Source organism: Stenella coeruleoalba (genome assembly GCF_951394435.1).
Source record: "Stenella coeruleoalba genome assembly, chromosome: 2".
Lineage (NCBI taxonomy): Eukaryota > Metazoa > Chordata > Mammalia > Artiodactyla > Delphinidae > Stenella > Stenella coeruleoalba.
In genome coordinates, this window is record NC_137147.1 from 148803615 (window position 1) to 148821462 (window position 17848).

The following is a 17848-nucleotide window of genomic DNA, read 5'->3' on the forward strand; positions in this document are numbered from 1 at the left end:
AAATTAAAATTAATGAGTATCAAAGAGTAAAATTATTGTTTTAAAATATATAATTATATCTCATAAAATATTTTTATAGAAATAAAACTATTAGAAATTCTAGAGTATAATGTCCGTCTAGTTGCCAAGTTAAAGCAGCACTATCATACTTAATGCATGTTATGTCTAGACCTACATATTATACAAATTTTAGAGTATTATAAATTATTTAACGTTGCAAAATATTCCTCAGTTCATAGAGCTGTTAAGAATACCTACCATGTTCATTTGTGACAACCTTAAAAACCAACAATTGGAACACAAAGAAAAGCAAGAAAACGGACACTTGGCACTCTTGGGAAACAATACTTCCACTTTCAAAGAATCTACTGCGTTCATGCTCTCTGAGAGAAAGGATCTGGTAAGTGAATTCATTTGTCTTTCCTCTCATCTCTGTGTTGCACTGATCAAATCTGCCTGCACTCTAATGATGACAGCCACTTAACACACTAATCTTCCAGCATGCGAATGCTGTCTTTTGTAAGAGATGAGGAAGAGCATTTCCTCGGGACCTGAATGGTGTTAGTTGTGATTGTGGGTATTTAGGTTTATGAACACTGAGAGTCAGATCCTGAATGACAGAGCTGCTCGTGTATTCTTTACTGAATTTGTTTTTTGTGTATTTGTACACAAATACTGCGGCCCCTCTACAGCATGAGTACCAGGGAAGACATTCCTCTTACTCAGATATTGCTTATATGGTCTCCTCTCAGTCCCGCTGAGCACATGAGGTGAACTTTTTCCCCCTTCTGTCTTTTTTTGTGCTCCTTACATCACTGAGAATAGTGTAGGGAAGAGTTACTCACATTGGCACTGTTTTTCAGATACTGAAAAGTGTTAACTGCCCTTGCAACACATTAAATCTTGTGGACCTAAGTACATTTGTTGTCAGTTTTGAAGATTTTCCTTACAAGGACCAAGTTGTGAATTTCTTGAGGTGTGACCTTATAGTTTTCTTTTTCATACTCCCAGGGAGTCTTGCCAGTGCTAGGTACATAAAAGGCCATCAATATTAGACATGCGAATATTGCAGTGGCTCATTTTTAGAATATTTGATTAGTGTGCACTTGATACTCTAACAGGGATATCGGGACTTTGCATTTGTATAATTGAAAGTAAGAAATATGGTCTTTTAATAGTCCAAGTGTCAGCTTGAATATAAGGAGTAAAATGGAAGAAAAAAAAAAAGACTTTTAAGGCTCCAGTAGAGTAGCACACACATGTCTTGAAATACTCTTACCTGCAGACATAGGTCCAAAGTCACTTGTTTAATTCTTGCTTTTACACGGAAGATATCACATGCTTTAGAAGTGATTTCTGATTATTTTCCTCACATTCTTGCCACCTCTAATTCAAGTGAATTCTAGCTCTCACCCACCTTTCCTGAAACTCACGTTTTTTTTTAAAATTACTAAAAATACCTATTCCTGCATAGCCAGAGAAGTAAAAACCGAATTTTAATAACTGGAAATATTGTGGAAATTCATTTTAGATTTCTGAATTATCTAGAATCCAAATATAACTGACAGGGACTTCCCTGGCGGTCCAGTGGTTAAGACTTCGCCTTCCAATGCGGGGGATGTGAGTTCAATCCCTGGTCAGGGAGCTAAGATCCCACATGCCTTGCAGCCAAAAAACCAAAACATTAAAAAAAAAAAAAAGAAGCAATATCATAACAAATTCAATAAAGACAAAAAAAAAGGTCCATATCAAAAGCAACAATTACAACAACAAATATAACTGACTATTGGAACATCTAGTTCCCAAAATAATGTCTGGCCATATCTTTAAATATATAAAATCACATGAATTTGGGATGATCCTAAAGTATATTATGGTAAATTAAAGGTTTTGTTTAATTTGCAATATTAATTTTCTCATTGAGTTCATTATCTTAGGCATTTTTAATGAAAATCACAGGTTAGAAAAACAATAATTTGAGATTACCATCTAGACATGTAATTTTCATATTGAAACGTATATTTGGATATGTATTTCTTTTGCAATTCTGATTTCCATATTTCTCTGGAAAGGCAGCTATCTCTGGACAGCATATTGCTTTTGGTAGGTTAGCAGGCCCATAAAACTCCTTAAGAGCATTATAGTAGGCAGAAATGTTAAAACTGAAAGCTCAAGCTGTTTTAGTTATAGAACAGACACTTTTCTTTTTTCGTAGTAGAAAAGTTTGCATCTTTTCAACTGGCAAGCAGATGTTACCCTGGTGCTGCCTCCATATTCATTAGCCTGTAATGAATCTATTAATTGAATATGTAAGTTTGGCTAATTAGATGTAAGACATTTCTTCAGATTTAAAGGGTAGTAATAAAAAATTTAAACTGCAACACCAGATCAAGCATTTAAGGGTTGATAAATGTGAACTGGAAAGTGCACAGTTCCAATATAAATTAGTTAATTGCCTCTGTTAATTTAGGTGAATTACATTAGCAGAAAGGTCAATCCATTTGAGGCTTGATGTGTTTTTCAAATAGTAAATTAAAAATAGCAAATCAAAGAGCACTACAAAGTGAGAAGCATGGAGTCCACTTTTCCAATCCAGGGGCTGCAGAGTGGACTCAAGTAACCCCACAGAGTTAACATTCTGTGGGTTAACCAGCGGTTCTCTAGCTGGGCTGTGTCTTATAGACACCAGAAAGCTTTGTTAAAGATATCAATGCCTTGGGCCCCACCTCAGACTAATTGAAATCTCTGGAGATTGGACCGGGCATTCGTATTTTTAAAAGCTCCCTAAATTATTATAATTGGAAACTGGGCTGAAAACCATTGGACTATTCCATGAATGTAATAGCAGGAGTAAAGTGGCAGGTCGATGGCAGGTATGTAAGCATTAGTAGTGTCAAACTTAATGCTCTCTTTTGTTCTTAAGTGGGGAAAAAAATAAACTGCCCTTAGTCCCTAGTGTGTTTTCTCTTCTGGCTAGGCCTGTGCCAGTCTCTTACTTGAGAACATATAACTAGGATTTGGGAAGTGGGAGGCAATCCAGGTATTTGCTTTTGGGAGTTCCAGTTCTACAAGTAGTTACTTACTGGATAACATTAGTTATCTTCACACTAAAAAATGTCAAAGGAGTTCTTTGTTGGGCCATGTTTTGGAAAATGTTACCTTTATCACTTGTGTCTTATGTCCCTCATAGCACCTGGAAGAGTATTAGGCCTATGGAAAGCCCCAACAAAATTATTTGTAATAGGTTGTCTCCTTTCTGATATCACTTTCTTTCATTCTCATTCTGCACTGCATATTCTCACTTCTTTCCTGTCTCATATGGCCCTTGAATTATTTCACATATGCAGTTACTGTCATTCCACACACTTCTTTGTTGTTCTTCACAGACTCTATGTCAGTGCTTGGCTCATAATGTATCATCAATGAATATTTGTTCAATTGAAGCTATTTGATTGATAGGGGGAGAAAAAAAGTCTTGGTTTAGCAATGTAGTCAAGGAGTCACAGATGCTCTGAAAGGGGGAGTATGTATATCTGAAGCAAGAGACCCTTTCTTTGTAGTCTGGGGCTCCATGTCCAAATTGGATGTCTATATCCTAGCTCTGAATGCCTCCCATTCTTGCCCTGTGCCTTTCACAGATTGAACTGTGGGGTTGAGAAGAAAGATGCTGGCATTCCCCCTCTATTGTCAAGACATCTAAAGTGTTCCTCATTATCTTTTCAATGGCTCATTCCAGCAAGTAAAGGAGAACAATGACTGTTCATTTAGGCTCGTTTTCTAATGAACCTGAACATGGATCCCTGCCCCAAATATCACCAAAGGTCATATGAGGATTACTTATGCCCAAAGACCCTCTGTGTAAATGACTGTGTAAGGGCAGAAAGAGTTGGGGAAGAAGTTTATATTTTAGAATGGGAGAGTCTTAAAGTGAGTAGTAGTAATGGTTAAGAATTAGTTATGTGTAGACTTGAAGAATTTTTAAAGTAAAAAGGAAAATGCAAACTAAGGAACACAAAAGAAAAACAGAAGAGCAAACTTAGTTACATGCCAACCACTTATCTGGGTGAGGAAAAAAATAAATTCTGGGGCTTGCCTATTAGTAACTCTTCCTCACTCATGATGATAAAAATAGTTGTTTCCAATCTGAGACACACCCATGTGACTTGCTCTGTGATATTACCTTCTCTTAACTATAATGTGAACGGGACTGTAGGGTTCTAAATACTGCACCTTTTATGGTAAATTTGGCTAATGAACCCTATCTTTTCTTAAAAATCACAAAGTCTTTTAATGAAAGTCCCTCTCCTAAACTAACTGCAGTGTAAAATTTGTCTGGATCTTGAGGGGTTTTTTTTCCTCTAAAGTAATTCAGACTAAAACTGTAACATCTAACAAAGATTTATCAGTATTAGACATGTACATTGAATCCAAGCTGTTGCTTTTTAAATGACAATATTCACTTGCACATACATACCATCAACTGCAGAGGGAGCTAATGCCTTTTTCCTCAGGCTCATAAGAAAAGGCTGCAGAGCTGGGATTTTAATTTCTCCCTACGCCTGTTAAGCGTGATTATTGATAATGTACTGAGCTCATCTCTGCACCCAAAATTAAGCCTCTAAAACATATATGAGGTGGAACTGGGCTTTACAACAAAGAGGAATCTAGTTTCCACTTTTAAAATAGTCTCCTGAGGCTCTGAAAAGATGGAGGATATATTTTAAAAGGAAAGAATTGTGTTTTGTAACAAAACATGATTTTTGGAGTCATGACCAATTAGGAATCTACTCCCTGCAACCATAAATACTCTTTTTCATAGAATATAGTGACCAGAGGCCACATTGGGCATGGGTACTTAATATGTAGAGAATTTTTATGGTTAATAAATGCCACAATCTCAGCCTCTTTTCTTCTAGATATTGGAAGGAAAAGAATAATTAAGTGAGCATTTAGATCCCAATAAAAAGTTAACATTCACATTAAATTAAAAATATAAGTGAATTTATTTTATAGAAGTTTTCATAATGGGTCGAAAATACTTCGTTAAGCATTTCTGGATAAAAATATGTAAAGCTCTTATAAGCTTTTGTTAATATATTAAATACCATTTCTCTATAAATATACCTTACATTAAGCTTTCCTGTTAGAGTTTTCAGGAAACATTTCAAATAAAGTAGCCAGGCATATCCCATTTGAGATGAATGAGATCGTTAGGAAACACTTATATCTGAAATAAGCACTGAGATCATTCTGCATACAACCCAAGGGCCCTAATTTTTAAAATATGTCAAACACCATGCCTCTTTCAAATCATTAGACTTAGAGACATTTAAGGAACTGGTTCAATTAACTCAGAAGAAGGCAATGCTATAATGTGTGATTTATTTTTGCAGATAAATTAAAATGCAAGTGTATCTGTTAGAAAAGGTAGGCTGTCATCATGGTTAGTGATGGGAACAGGATGGCAATTAAGCAGGGCCACCTGAGGCTGAAATAGCCCCTAAACACGAAAGATTGAAGTTCAAGCTGGACATTCAGTTATTGTCAAAACCAAAAGTGTTCCTTCGTTGTGCTCTACTTAGTTTCCCTCATTGACTTCTAAAACATGTTCCTCAGTTTAACAAATACTTTTCCCCTTTAACTGTAATCTGAAGAGAAGCCTAAATTGCTATGGTTTCATACCTAAAGTCAAGCTTCATCACATAAAGCTGATGCCTGAAAATTACAACTTTGCAATTCTACTATTTAGGTGAGGAAATATGAAGCAAGAATTTATTTTTCTCCCTACAACCCCAAGATATTGGCTCCACCAGGCCTAATAAAATGTTTTCACAAGGAAATAAATAGAGCATGCTGTAGCTTATGTTCCCTTGTGCAGGGGGTTTTAAACAAATGTATCCTAAAAAATAGATAATTACAAGTGGGGGAGGGTGGGAGAAGGAAACATTATAAGGGTGGGCAAAAAATACGTTTCTTAGCCAAATCACGGAAAAGACTGAAATTCAAAATGTTAGAAACCTGAAGATAAAGACTGCTACTTCAACCATTGTTGAAATCTATGGAGGAAATGAGAGGACAACAAAACAAGATGATAAAAGAGAGAGAAAAGGAAAGAAGAATGTGAGAAGAGATTTTAAGGCAGCTTTGAAAGTAACAGCAGAATAAATTCTACTAATAGAAACCAAGAAGACTGAAGTAGTTATAATTCACTATTCTTTTCTGCTAAATCTTGTCCTGCATCTTGAATTAGAGTTTGGACCAAAAAATGGCCACAATCATGAGCTGAAGATAGGGGGAAAAGAGAATGATCATGCAAAGAAAAAAAATCTTAGAAATCTATGAACAGAAAAGCTTATAGTAAAAGATGGGGAAAAGTGAAACAAAACTTAAGATCAGGAAGAGAAAATGTCCCTCAATCAGAGAGCTTAGGAAAGTTACATTCATTTATGGTTGAAGTAGTCAGCAGAAATGGAAATGTTTAGGAGAAGAAATGTTTTGGATATGTTTAGGAGAAGAAGCCAAAAGATCCTCACTTTCTTGCCTGAACAAGAAGGGAATCTCTTATTATTCTTCCTCACTGTGTAAAAAACGCTAATAATTCTATCATCCTATTCCTTCCAGCCATGGTGATGGAACTGGAGTTAGCACACCAGAGTTAGGTCAAGGGTGAACACACCCTGTCATATACTTTGTGGAGAATATAAATCAATGGTTTCTGGTTTGTGATAGTCTTTCTTTTTTTTTTTTTTTTAGTTTTTTTTAAACTTTATTCTATAAATTTATTTATTTATGACTGCGTTGGGTCTTCGTTGCTGTGCACAGGCTTTCTCTAGTTGTGGTGAATGGGGGTTACTCTTTGCTGCAGTGCGTGGCCTTCTCATTGCGGTGGCTTCTCTTGCTGTGGAGCAAGGGCTCTAGGCGCACGGGCTTCAGTAGTTGTGGCACACAGGCTCAGTAGTTGTGCTACACAAGCTTAGTTGCTCTGTGCCATGTGGGATCTTCCCATACCAGGGCTCGAACTCATGTCCCCTGCATTGGCAGGCGGATTCTTAACCACTGCGCCACCAGGGAAGTCCCTGTGATAGTCTTTCTTGACAATATTCATTTATCAGTTTAATTTATACAGGTTTTCCTTTTCTCTTCCTCAGAATCTTTTGATGACTTGTCCTTCTCAGTGCCTCAAGAATAAAGGCCCTTACAACCTTGAGTCATCTGCCTTGCCAGCCTCATCTGCTGCTCCCCCAGCACCACTGATGTCCTGTAAAAAGCATTCTCACATCTCTGCACCTTTGCTTTTGTGGACTCTTCTTCCTATACTGTCCTTCTCTCCCTTGTTGAAGCCTGACCTTTTAAGGCCTAGCTCAAAGATCAGCGTCCCCAGAGAGCTGGCCTCTTCCTTGATGGGGCACCCAGATCATGTTGTTGATGCTCTTTTGTAACTTTTCCCCACAGCCTCTCATAGTCAGTGATCTCCCTCTCCATGGGGAAGGGCTTAAGCTCACTAACGTCCAGGGCTGTCCATCTTGTTTGTAAACAAGTCTCTAGCACCTTGCCTTGCATTGGAAGGTGCAAGCATGTTTGTAGAATTGTTCCACAAGCATCACTGATTTCCCTTGCTATAGACTTCTCCCTCTCCTCACCTAACCTTACTTTTTATCTCTCAGTTGTATCTCTAACCCTATAAGGTTTTCATCTATTTCATGAACATATTAAGGCATAATTTTTGGCCATAGAGATCCCCTGTGAATTGAAATCTTGTAACTGCCTAAGCTAAGGTTCCTAGTTTCTCAAGAAAAACCAAACCAAAACAAAACAAAAACCCAATTCACTCTGGTAACCTTGTGTAGATAACTCTGGGTTCTGAGAGGCTGGAAGTTATTTCTTTAGACTTAATACTAAAATGAAATATTTAGGTCTATTTCTACTGTTGTTTAGTATCCAAGCAATGAGCATAGGGCAGTTTTAGTTACTGAAAGTATCTAAGGCAGGATCTTTTCTGGCTGACACTTAACATCCAAAGAATCAGTAGGCCTCCGCCAGGCTTACATTGAGAGTTAGGAAGGGAAGCGACCTATAAAGGTCTTTTTATCTGGACCCCAGATTTAGCGCATGGAGCCCAAAGCCCATTCTGACATGGGGTGTCTGTTCTTGACGTAGACCTACATACTGACCTGTAGCGTCCCACAAACTAGAAGACCTGTTAGAGCTACAGAAACGCTTAAATTAGGGGGGGTATAGGTATGGGAGCTCAACCCCAAAGGGGCAATTAAGTGAGAAGCCCAGTGTCTGGCGGGATGATAGCTGTTAGCGTGAAGAACAACAGAAAAGCAAAACTGGTGTATTCTTATGTGTTTGGGGGCGAGGAGAGTACGAGCTGGAAAGAGGGATGCGAGAAAGACCAGAGGGGTCAGTGCAACTTGCAATTCCCCAGAGCGTACCAGGGCCAAGGCTCCATCCTCCCAGCGCAGCCCAAACCGCCCGGGGTGGTCCCGGCCAGCAGAGGGCAGCAGCTGGGCGGGAGAGTTCTGGCGAGGGCCGCGCGGCGTCGACAGGCTCGCGGGGATACTCATTTTGAGTGTGGGGCGAGAGACTCGCGCCCATCACTACTCGTACCCTACCCTGTGGCCACTGCGCGCTTCAGCCCGCGTTTCGGGAAGTGCGTGTGCGCGGGGACTGGGGTCGCTGCGGAGGGCCGGGCGCACATGCCCGGGGAAGGAGAGCGGAGGGTGTCCCGCGGGTCCCCGGGAGAGAAGGGGAGACGGGCTTCCGCGGGCGCCGGGCGGTAGGGGATCTCCGCGTCCGCTGCAGCGTCGCTCGCCCCATCCTCTGCCGGGCCCCCTCAGCGCCCCAGGCTTCTCCCGCCGACACCGCGACCCGCTCTCGGGGCCGCGTCCGCACCGGGCCGCTCGGGTCCCCCGCCAGCCCCCGCTCTGCTTCCGGGACCCGCGCCCCATATCCACCAAGGTGTGCTTTCCGCTGACACTGCCCCGGCCGGAGCGAGGCCAGTCCACCCAGCTGAGACCCGCGCGGCCGCGGCGCAGGTTTGCGCTCCCGCCGTCGAGGACTGCGGCGGCCGCGTGGGCGTGGGCTGGTCCCTGCGGCCAGGGGGGACAGGGGTACGGCAGGCGCACTTGACCGTGGGCCCCAAGCGTCCGAGCCGCGCTGCTCCGGCGGCGGGCTTTATGTAAATCGGGGCTGAGCCGGGGCGTCCTAGGTAGGATGGACCAGCCCCCCGCGCCTCGGCCCTCACGTCCAATAAGAAGAGCCCCAGCTTGACACCTGCCTATATACAGGCGAGCGCGCCCCTGGCTCGCGGACCGAGCGCACATCCCGCACAAACCACGCCGCGGGCGAGCGAGACCTCGGCCCGCCTTCATGACTTCCAGTAAGATCGAGATGCCCGGCGAGGTGAAGGCCGACCCCGCCGCCCTCATGGCGTCCCTGCACCTCCTGCCGTCGCCCACGCCCAACCTCGAGATCAAGTACACCAAGGTAAGGCGCCGAGAGGGCCTGCCGTCCACGGAGACTTTCTAGAACCTTCCTTCCTCTCCATGGTCTGTTAGGGGGAGAGGGTGGCGTGACGGGGTCTGGGGCCCGGGTTTCCCGGGCCAGTGTGTCGTCCCCGCGCAGCAGAGGGACAACACCCCATCCTCGGCGTTGGGGTTTCTGAAGTCCTGCTGGGATATTGGGACGCGTCGGGGACTCGCCCCAGCCTGCCGCGCGGCGCTGAGGGTCGCCGTCAACGGCTCCTTCCCAAACCGCATTTGCCGCTGCCTTCTGGTCGGATTCTCAGCGTCCCGACTGCTGCGGGGAAGGCGTCGGCACCGCTTCCACTCCTCAAAGGGGTAAGAAGGGTTCCCTGCCCGGTCGGCTACGCAGCCTGGCCGTCTCTTCTTGGCCGTCCACCTTCAGGGGCCGCAGGGCTGCTGGCCGCGCTCGGGTCCTCGGCAGTCCGCACGGTGCGCCGCGAGTGGCTTTCGCGTAGGATCGTCCGGCACGCAGCACTCTGGCCGCCTTTGCAGATTTCATGGAAACCTGGCTGCTGAGTACAGTAGATCCGATGTCAGCATTTCATTCAAATTCTGTAGGCAGTGGCAGTTTTCCTGGAAAACTTGAGAAGTCTTTAAATTCGTGCAAATTAACGGGTTCGCTTTTGAACTGAAAAAAAAATTTTTTTACAATGAACTCTGACATCTCGGGTTGACCAAGCAGGAATTTTTTGTTGCACCACAACATAAAAAGGAAATGAGTTCGCTACCTTAATGTAAATAGAATTTACTTCCCACAAATTCGACATGGAAAAAAATGCATTGATTACACACACGGTGGGGGGGTGCGGTTATGTTATGGCATTGGGGTGGGAGAGAGAGAGAAATAGATGCGATTTAAAATAATGTTTCTTGGAGTTCCTTTTACAGTTGTCCTGTTTGATTTTCTATTCCTTTTAGTTGATTTCTACTACAGACATCGCCCAATCAACTTAAACACATACTGCACACACACGGTTAAAGTTGTTTTCCATCATGCTTATTACGAGATAAACTAAATTTTGTCCAGAAGTAAATAGTTTGGTTTTGGCTTAAGGGTTGAAAGTGAAATTTATAAAAAATCCATCAGAATATTGAAATTTTACCTGCTAAGTTTTAGGATAAAAATCAGGGTGACTTGTGTTTTGAATGCCAACTTAGATGGATTTAATGTACCTGTTAGCTTTTTAGATGGTGTGACAAATTCTTGAAAGCCATTTTAAGGAGAGGTCGTTAATGGTTACAACCATTTAGGCATTGTTTGCATAACAATGGTGCCAATGTGTGGCAATTCTCCGGGTTTAGGAACAAGCAGGGAAAGCATGCAGCAAAAGAGTTTTGTTTTATGAGAGTCCCTAACCTCTTCAGGCTCTCTTTAAAGGTCTTAGGAGGCAAGAGCTATGCTGGAGAGAGGACTTCAGATTTGGGAGGGTTTGATTTTAGTCTTACTTTGGATTGGATTTTCCTCACAGCCCCTGAAAGGAGTTTTAGGTATCTAGGAATTTAATTTTGAAACTCTTCCAGTTCTCTTTTACTCTGACAACCCTCGCTCTCTTTTTTTCTCTTGTTCTCCCCCAGTAGGAAAGACAACTGATTTATAGCTAATTGAAGCCTTTAATGTGGAGTCTTTTAGCTCAGGGGAGACTTTTATCCAGTATCCACTTTCCCACTTATTACAAAGAAAAACAATCAAAAATGAAATAATGGATTGTAACTTGATTCTTTAATTTGTGGGGAGGAGGCACCTTATTTTAGGCTTGGCAAACAACCCTCATAAACACTGAGTATTACTAATCTAAAGGCAAGCTCTTTTCACAAAACCTTGTAAAATCAGGTATCTGCGAACATTCCCAGCAGCTTTCCTCCTCAGCTCTTTAGTGAGACTTCTGAATTTTCTGAGACAAGCGGCATGGGCAAGCAGCATCTTTAACATGAAGAGCAGAAGCTGCTTTTTTGGTAGCTGAGGGTAATGGGTAATGATTTTTTTTTACTTAAAAGGAAAGTAAGATTAATGGAGAGTTTAAAAAATTCACTTATGATCATGAAATTATATTAGTGAGTTTAAGCAGAAGAGTGAAGAAGGTACAGTGCACAGTCCTTTAGAGCAGTGATACCACATTCATTAGGAATTTTAAAAAGGGTAATAGCTAAAACATTATTATGCTAGCATGATTGTTGAATAACATGTAGGAAAGAAATACAGTATTTGTGTCAGAAAATGGTACAAGACAAATATAGATGGATCCTTAATAATTTTTGTCTTGTTAAATAAAAACTCTTTAGTGAAGGATATATAATGACAGGACTTTAAAATATGACTTGAGGACCAGTATAAAGTCACTGCTTTTATGTAAGTGGTGATACTTTGAGTATTTGAAGTAGCATGCATTCAGAAAACTTTGCACTTGTGATGTTGTATTTTTCTGTATTTTTTCACCATTTTCTTTCTTCTTCTAAAAGTATTTTACATTTTTTATAAAAGGGGAATAGGGGAGATCATAAGAAATAAAAGTTACTGCTATTGTCCGTCCATGGAAATGCTCCAAAATTAAAGTTCAATCCCAAAGAACGCTGAAAGGGCTGAACTCGTGGTTTTGTATTGACTCTCGGGCAATTACATTTAGTTTTTCAAATAAGCCTTCCTCTCTGAAGTTCCAACACCCATTTAGAACTGATCATCAATAGCAATATCATTTTTTGGAATATATCTATTTTTATTTTCCTAATACAGCAAGCTAGACCCCAAGTTTTAAAAGTGATTCTTTTTTTAAGTAATATGTTTAAACAAAACAAAACAAAAAACTGCAGACTGCCTTAGTCAAGAAAGACTGATAACTCCACCAACATCAAGTAGCGAGGGGACCACTTTGGGGCCGGGAGAATGTGCACTCTCCTCCTTGTATCCTAAGGAGACTGCTTAACAGCTAGCACAGGAGTGTTATTGTTTTTAGCTGTGCTTTTACGAATTAAAGATTTTCTGAGTCGTTCCTATTTTATCAGTCTGGTTTTTAAATTTTTGTATATCTGAATATATTATAGGAGTACACATATTATAAAATCAAGGCTTGCTCTTTGCTGACTGCCCCTAACTACAGGGGAGATCTCTTCCAGATTCCCAGAAGATCTTTGAAAACTACCGACTTTATCCCACCCCTACCTTCTCTATTGTCTCTATCATCTTTTCTGACTCTACTAGTCCCTCCTCCCCCCACCCACTATACACACATGCATTGTGCTGTCTCTCTGTTGATCACTCTGTTGATCTCTCTGTTAGTTTATGCCCATAACTAACACTAACATAAAGGGTTTTGTTTTCCTCTAGTATTTGATACTGTGAGGAGCTAAGACATAGGGAAGAAGGGGGTTATGGAGAGCTGACCCACTAAACTAGAAGAGAAAAAAATAAAAGGCAATTAACTGAAAATTAGAGCTAATGTGCATTGGGTAACTACTATTTATTCTTTTATTTATTCATTTAACAACCTTTTATTGAACACCTACTGTTTTCTGGGATCAATTTCAGTTCAGTTCGAAGGATTTTTAAGTGGCATCTTCCTAACAACAGCGCTTTTCGTTAAGCTGGTTGGGCTGAGGAAGCATGGGCCTCCTAGGAGCTTAAGGTCTTTTTAGAAAGATGGAATGCCAAAATTTGGTTACCAGTATGGCAGTAATTCAGTTGATCAATGTAATAATAACAATAATGATAATACTTATAATGCCACTTACATTGTGTATGGGACCTAATGGCTTACCTAGCACTTTCATATGTATCTAATTTGATCCTTGTAAAACCTTTTGAAGGAGACAGAGTAGGAAGAAGTAAGAATAATTGATAAGGAAGACCTTGGCCTTGACTTATAAAAAATTGATAAGAGCTTTCCTCACCATACACTTTGCTTTTCCTAACAGTCACATACTTTTTTGTGAGAGAGAAAGAGTTTTAAATCTTTATTTTTGTATATTGTTTCTGTTGCAAACATGGAGAGAATATGAACTGGTCTACTTCTTTTAAGAAGGAGCTACGTTTTGTGACTTCTGATTCCCTGGCTTTAAATTACTATATTTGCTATTTCTATGAGTTAGTGGGGGGGGGGGGTTATAGATCTGAGGCAAGATTCTTGCCTATACCAGGGATTATTTCTTAAAAGATGGTACAGGTTTGGTTACTTCCAAAGCTCTAATCAAGATTGTCTGCTTGATCATTAGTTGTTAATCAAATTTCACGTTTAATGGGGACCTCAGGTTTTCAAAACTATACTTTTTCATAATTGGACAGCTTTTTGATGTTTGTATCATCTCCATTTAACCCAGGAAAGCTAAACAACTTCATTGTAGGATTTGAATTAGATAACTTTTCGGGGGTCCTGCCTGATGCCTTCTACTATACAGGCAGGAATCATATGGAATCATCATTTGCTGAGGTGCTTTTGTCCTTTATTTCTATAAAATGAGGAATTATAGTTTCTCTATGTAAGGGTAGGAGATTCTCTGAGGTGCGTGTTCTGTGAGGTCTGATTTCCTTGCAGCCTGGCTTAAGAGAAGCCAGGCATGCACAAGTTCTCTGTTGCATTCGACGATGATTAGCGTGATGATCAAACCATGACCAAAACAAAAACATCTCAAATATCAACATAGTTCTGTCTCCAGTCTTTCTCAGTTGGATAATAAAATACAAATACTAATGTCTATTTTTATCTTTTTAGTTATCTTAGTGACAGCTTGTAGGGGTCAGCAAACTACAGACTGTCTCTTTGATTTTGTAAATAAAGCTTTATTGTAACACAGCCACACCAATTCACTTACATATTGTCTGTAGCTGTTACTACAGTGGCAGAGTCAGGTAGTTACAACAGGACTGTATGACCCACATTTCAGAAAAAGTTTATAAGCCCTTGACTTACTTAGAAAAAAGAAAGGCTCTGAATAAAAATAGGCCTTTGTTCAAATCTTGGTCAGATTTGTACTTATTAGCTGTGTGCGCAGATAACATTTATTCACCACACAATGCCAGGTATGGTGCCAGATTCTGGAGATGCAATAGTAAGTAAGGTATGGACAGTGTCTCTTCTCAGGGAGTTTCTTCACTGAGTATCAGTTTCTACATCTGTCAAAATTAAAGGTAATAGTAGTACCTACCTTACATGATGGTTATTGTCAGGACTAGGCGAGCAGGTGTGTGAAAGTAAGTGGCATATAATGATAATCAGCTAAGGGCTAGATCCATTTCATTTTTAGGAAGTGATGAATACATCTTTTGTTTCAAATTAATGGATGCCCATTTTAAGAAAGATCAGAAATGTATGACCCATAAAGTTTTCTGAAACAGGCCATTGTTTACCATTTTAATTAAGTATAAGAGTTTAATATTCTGGGTAGCTGTGGAATCCTTATATGTTTACACTGGATTTTCATCAAATGGGATCCCTTGGAGGTTTCCCTACCAAGGACTTCTCTTTACTAAAAAGTTACTAAAACAATTTCCCAGCCAGTATTTTAATAATCAAATTAGATGTCTGACACTTGTGCCAAAATTGTGCATCCATTTGCCTCAGTATACCCAATTGGCTGGGCCTGAATGTCAGATGGCAAAGAGTCATTTCTGGTATTTTAAGTAGTTTGAAGAAAGATCTTGCCAAGTCATTGGTGCAAAAATCTGGGAAGTATGGCAGCACAGGAGGACATTTTCAGAAGATACCTTTTGGAAATGGGAAGGTATCTTAGTTTATGAAATTGAAAATTGAAGAGTCTTTCAGTGCCCAATCTGGGGGCACTTCACCCTCCAAAAAGTAAAAGCACGCACGTAGTGACTATTTTGAAAGTTCTCCTAGCGTTTCTTTAATTTCTTTGTTTGCTGTGACAGGTAATTTCAAAGCCAGTCCTTTCCCCTCAAACACCAAACCATTGCAGAGAAATGATTGCCATAGTGTCACCTTGGTTAATGTTTAATTGCCTTTTCAGACATGTCTTTGAGCTTTATTCCATTTTACCTTTCAGATATATGAGATAACCCAAATTGGGAATTTCTTATCTCTGGCATTTCTCTATTGCTAGTCTGTCTGCTTGTAAGATGATGGAGTTATGTGTAAGTTGTTTCCCTTCAAAATCTTAATGAGTTTATTTACAGTAAGTCTCTGTTTTGTCACATGATTTGAAAACACTTCCAGCCTTTGAAAATTCCAGTTGGAATAATAATTGAGTGCTTTCACCATCTAGACTTTTTCGGGGCTCTCAACAAAACTTCCCTGGGGCTAAACATGGGGATTTATTGACTTTTGTAGAATGTGGTTAAAAATTAGAATGTCTGTGAGTGAACATTCTAATTTTTATTATAGAAGGAATCTTTCCTTTTACTGCAGTTCAGCTCTGTTACCTCCAGAAGTAGATACCTGCTCTATTTCCTTTCCTTACCACAATCTGACCTTTGGAGAGCCAAAGTAGCAGTTTCTTTATCCCTAGATCTCTGGAAAGATAAAACCTATTGTCCAGTTGAAACTGGAAACACCTTATTTAGACAGAATTTAGGATATCATGGGTACCAAAACACTTTCCAATATTGATTATCGGGGGGAAATTCAAAATAATTAAAGATTATATTTTTCTATATTTTCTTATACATAATTTTAATTTGTCTAGCCTGTCTTCAGATTTCAAGTCCAATGACTCTTAGGATATTTTGCCCTGGGTCATTTCTAGGGATTTCTAAGAGATTAAGCTGAGTCAGAAAATGGTATAAGATGTATGGTTCTTCCCTCAGTAAGGATGGAGCCTACCTCCAGGTAAGTGGATCTACCAAAGTAGTGTGAATTTAGTAAACCCACTAACAGGCAGAAATCACCTATTTCCCTCCTCCTCCAACCCCCACCATTGACACACACCAAATATATGGATTGAGGTGTGTGTAATGATGGAGGGTGTAGGGTGAAGGAAGAGGGGAAATAAGAAGACCTTCCCTGGGAAGACAAAATGATGAAATGTCTCTACAGATCTGCAGAGGATAACTTAAAGTCTTATTTCCCCAGGTGTGAAAATTGGACTCTCTCACTGAATCCTTTTTGGGAGGAAATTAGGAAATAGTATGAGACTGATTGGTTGAACATGAAACCAGTGAATTCTGCCTTATCTGTATTTTAGAGTCTGATAACCAGCATACCAATATAACTTGATTTTCACAGGGAAGGTTATCTAATTGTATTATCTCAGGGTTATTTTTATCTTTAACTTCAGTCAGAGCTACCCTTTTGCTCCCCTGAATTTATTTGCTTGTTTCTTCATCTGATGTTTATTAGAACCTCTTGTGTACAAAGCATTGTTAATCACTGTCTGGCACAAAAAGATACATAGATGTGTACCCTGTCCTGAAGAGGCTGGAGAGGATTCCTATTTGGGTGTGGGATGAGAACATACACACAGATAACTATGGTGCATGATAGAAGACGCTAAATTCTTGACATGAATGCACTTAAAGCACCATGATGATTCAGAAGGTAAAGAGATGTTTCAGCCTCAGCACAGCAACAGCACATTGTATTGTTAGACATACTTGAGACGAAATCAAATATTTCAATCATACAGCAGAGTATAGACAATATAACAAGCATGCATACATATACCCAGATTTGTTTGTTCTTAACTGTTTGCCCTATTTGCTTCTAATCTTTTTAAAGAAATACACTGTCACTTCCCCTATGAACTTCTCCAGTTCCCCTGTCTCCTCTCCTTCCTTTCTCAGAGGTATTTGGCATTTATCTTTCCCATTGGTGTACGTATTCATACATGTATATGCATTCATAAATGATATATGTTATTTATTTATTTTTACTTAGTAAATATTTATTGAATTAATTCATGCTTTCTTATATTGTCCACGGAGGTTATTCTGCTGGATCCCATTAATAAATAAAATAACCATTTAAACAATTTGTACTTAATAATCACATATTTCCTGGCAAAATAATGAGTCCAGCAGCCAGGCAGCCTGGACTTCAACATTGACTCTGTCACTTGCCTAACTGTGTAACCGTGGGCAAGCAAAAGTGTGCCTCACTTTTACTATCTGTGAGATAAGGAAGGTGTTGTGAAGATTAAATGATTTAATACATGGAAAGCACTTAGAAAAGTACCAGACAGTAATGCCTCAATAAGTTATTATTATTACTACTAGTGCAACTATCAATATTATTATTCCAGAAATAAAACACTCTTTTAAAACAATACTAAATATGCTATATTACTCAGTTTTTTGTTTTTGTTTTTTTTCGAGTTTCTATGTGTTTCTTTTTTAACATCTTTATTGGAGTATAATTGCTTTACAATAGTGTGTT

At 39.9% G+C, this 17848-nt stretch overlaps 1 protein-coding gene across 7 annotated transcripts in view; it reads left to right on the forward strand.

Annotated features, from left to right (window-relative positions):
• The window catches only part of ALDH1A2 (aldehyde dehydrogenase 1 family member A2), a 332881-nt gene that overhangs the window by 227707 nt on the left and 87326 nt on the right, over positions 1–17848 (forward strand). For 4 of the 7 annotated variants that reach the window (XM_079912113.1, XM_079912112.1, XM_079912111.1 and 1 more), the window contains one exon: positions 233–400. In XM_079912113.1, the coding sequence (XP_079768239.1) occupies positions 260–400 (141 nt within the window). In that variant the 5' untranslated portion in view covers positions 233–259. Of the gene's footprint in view, positions 1–232; positions 401–8312; positions 9493–9612; positions 9846–17848 lie in introns of those variants that run through there. The other 3 variants (XM_079912115.1, XM_079912114.1, XM_079912116.1) reach the window with 3 other exon arrangements.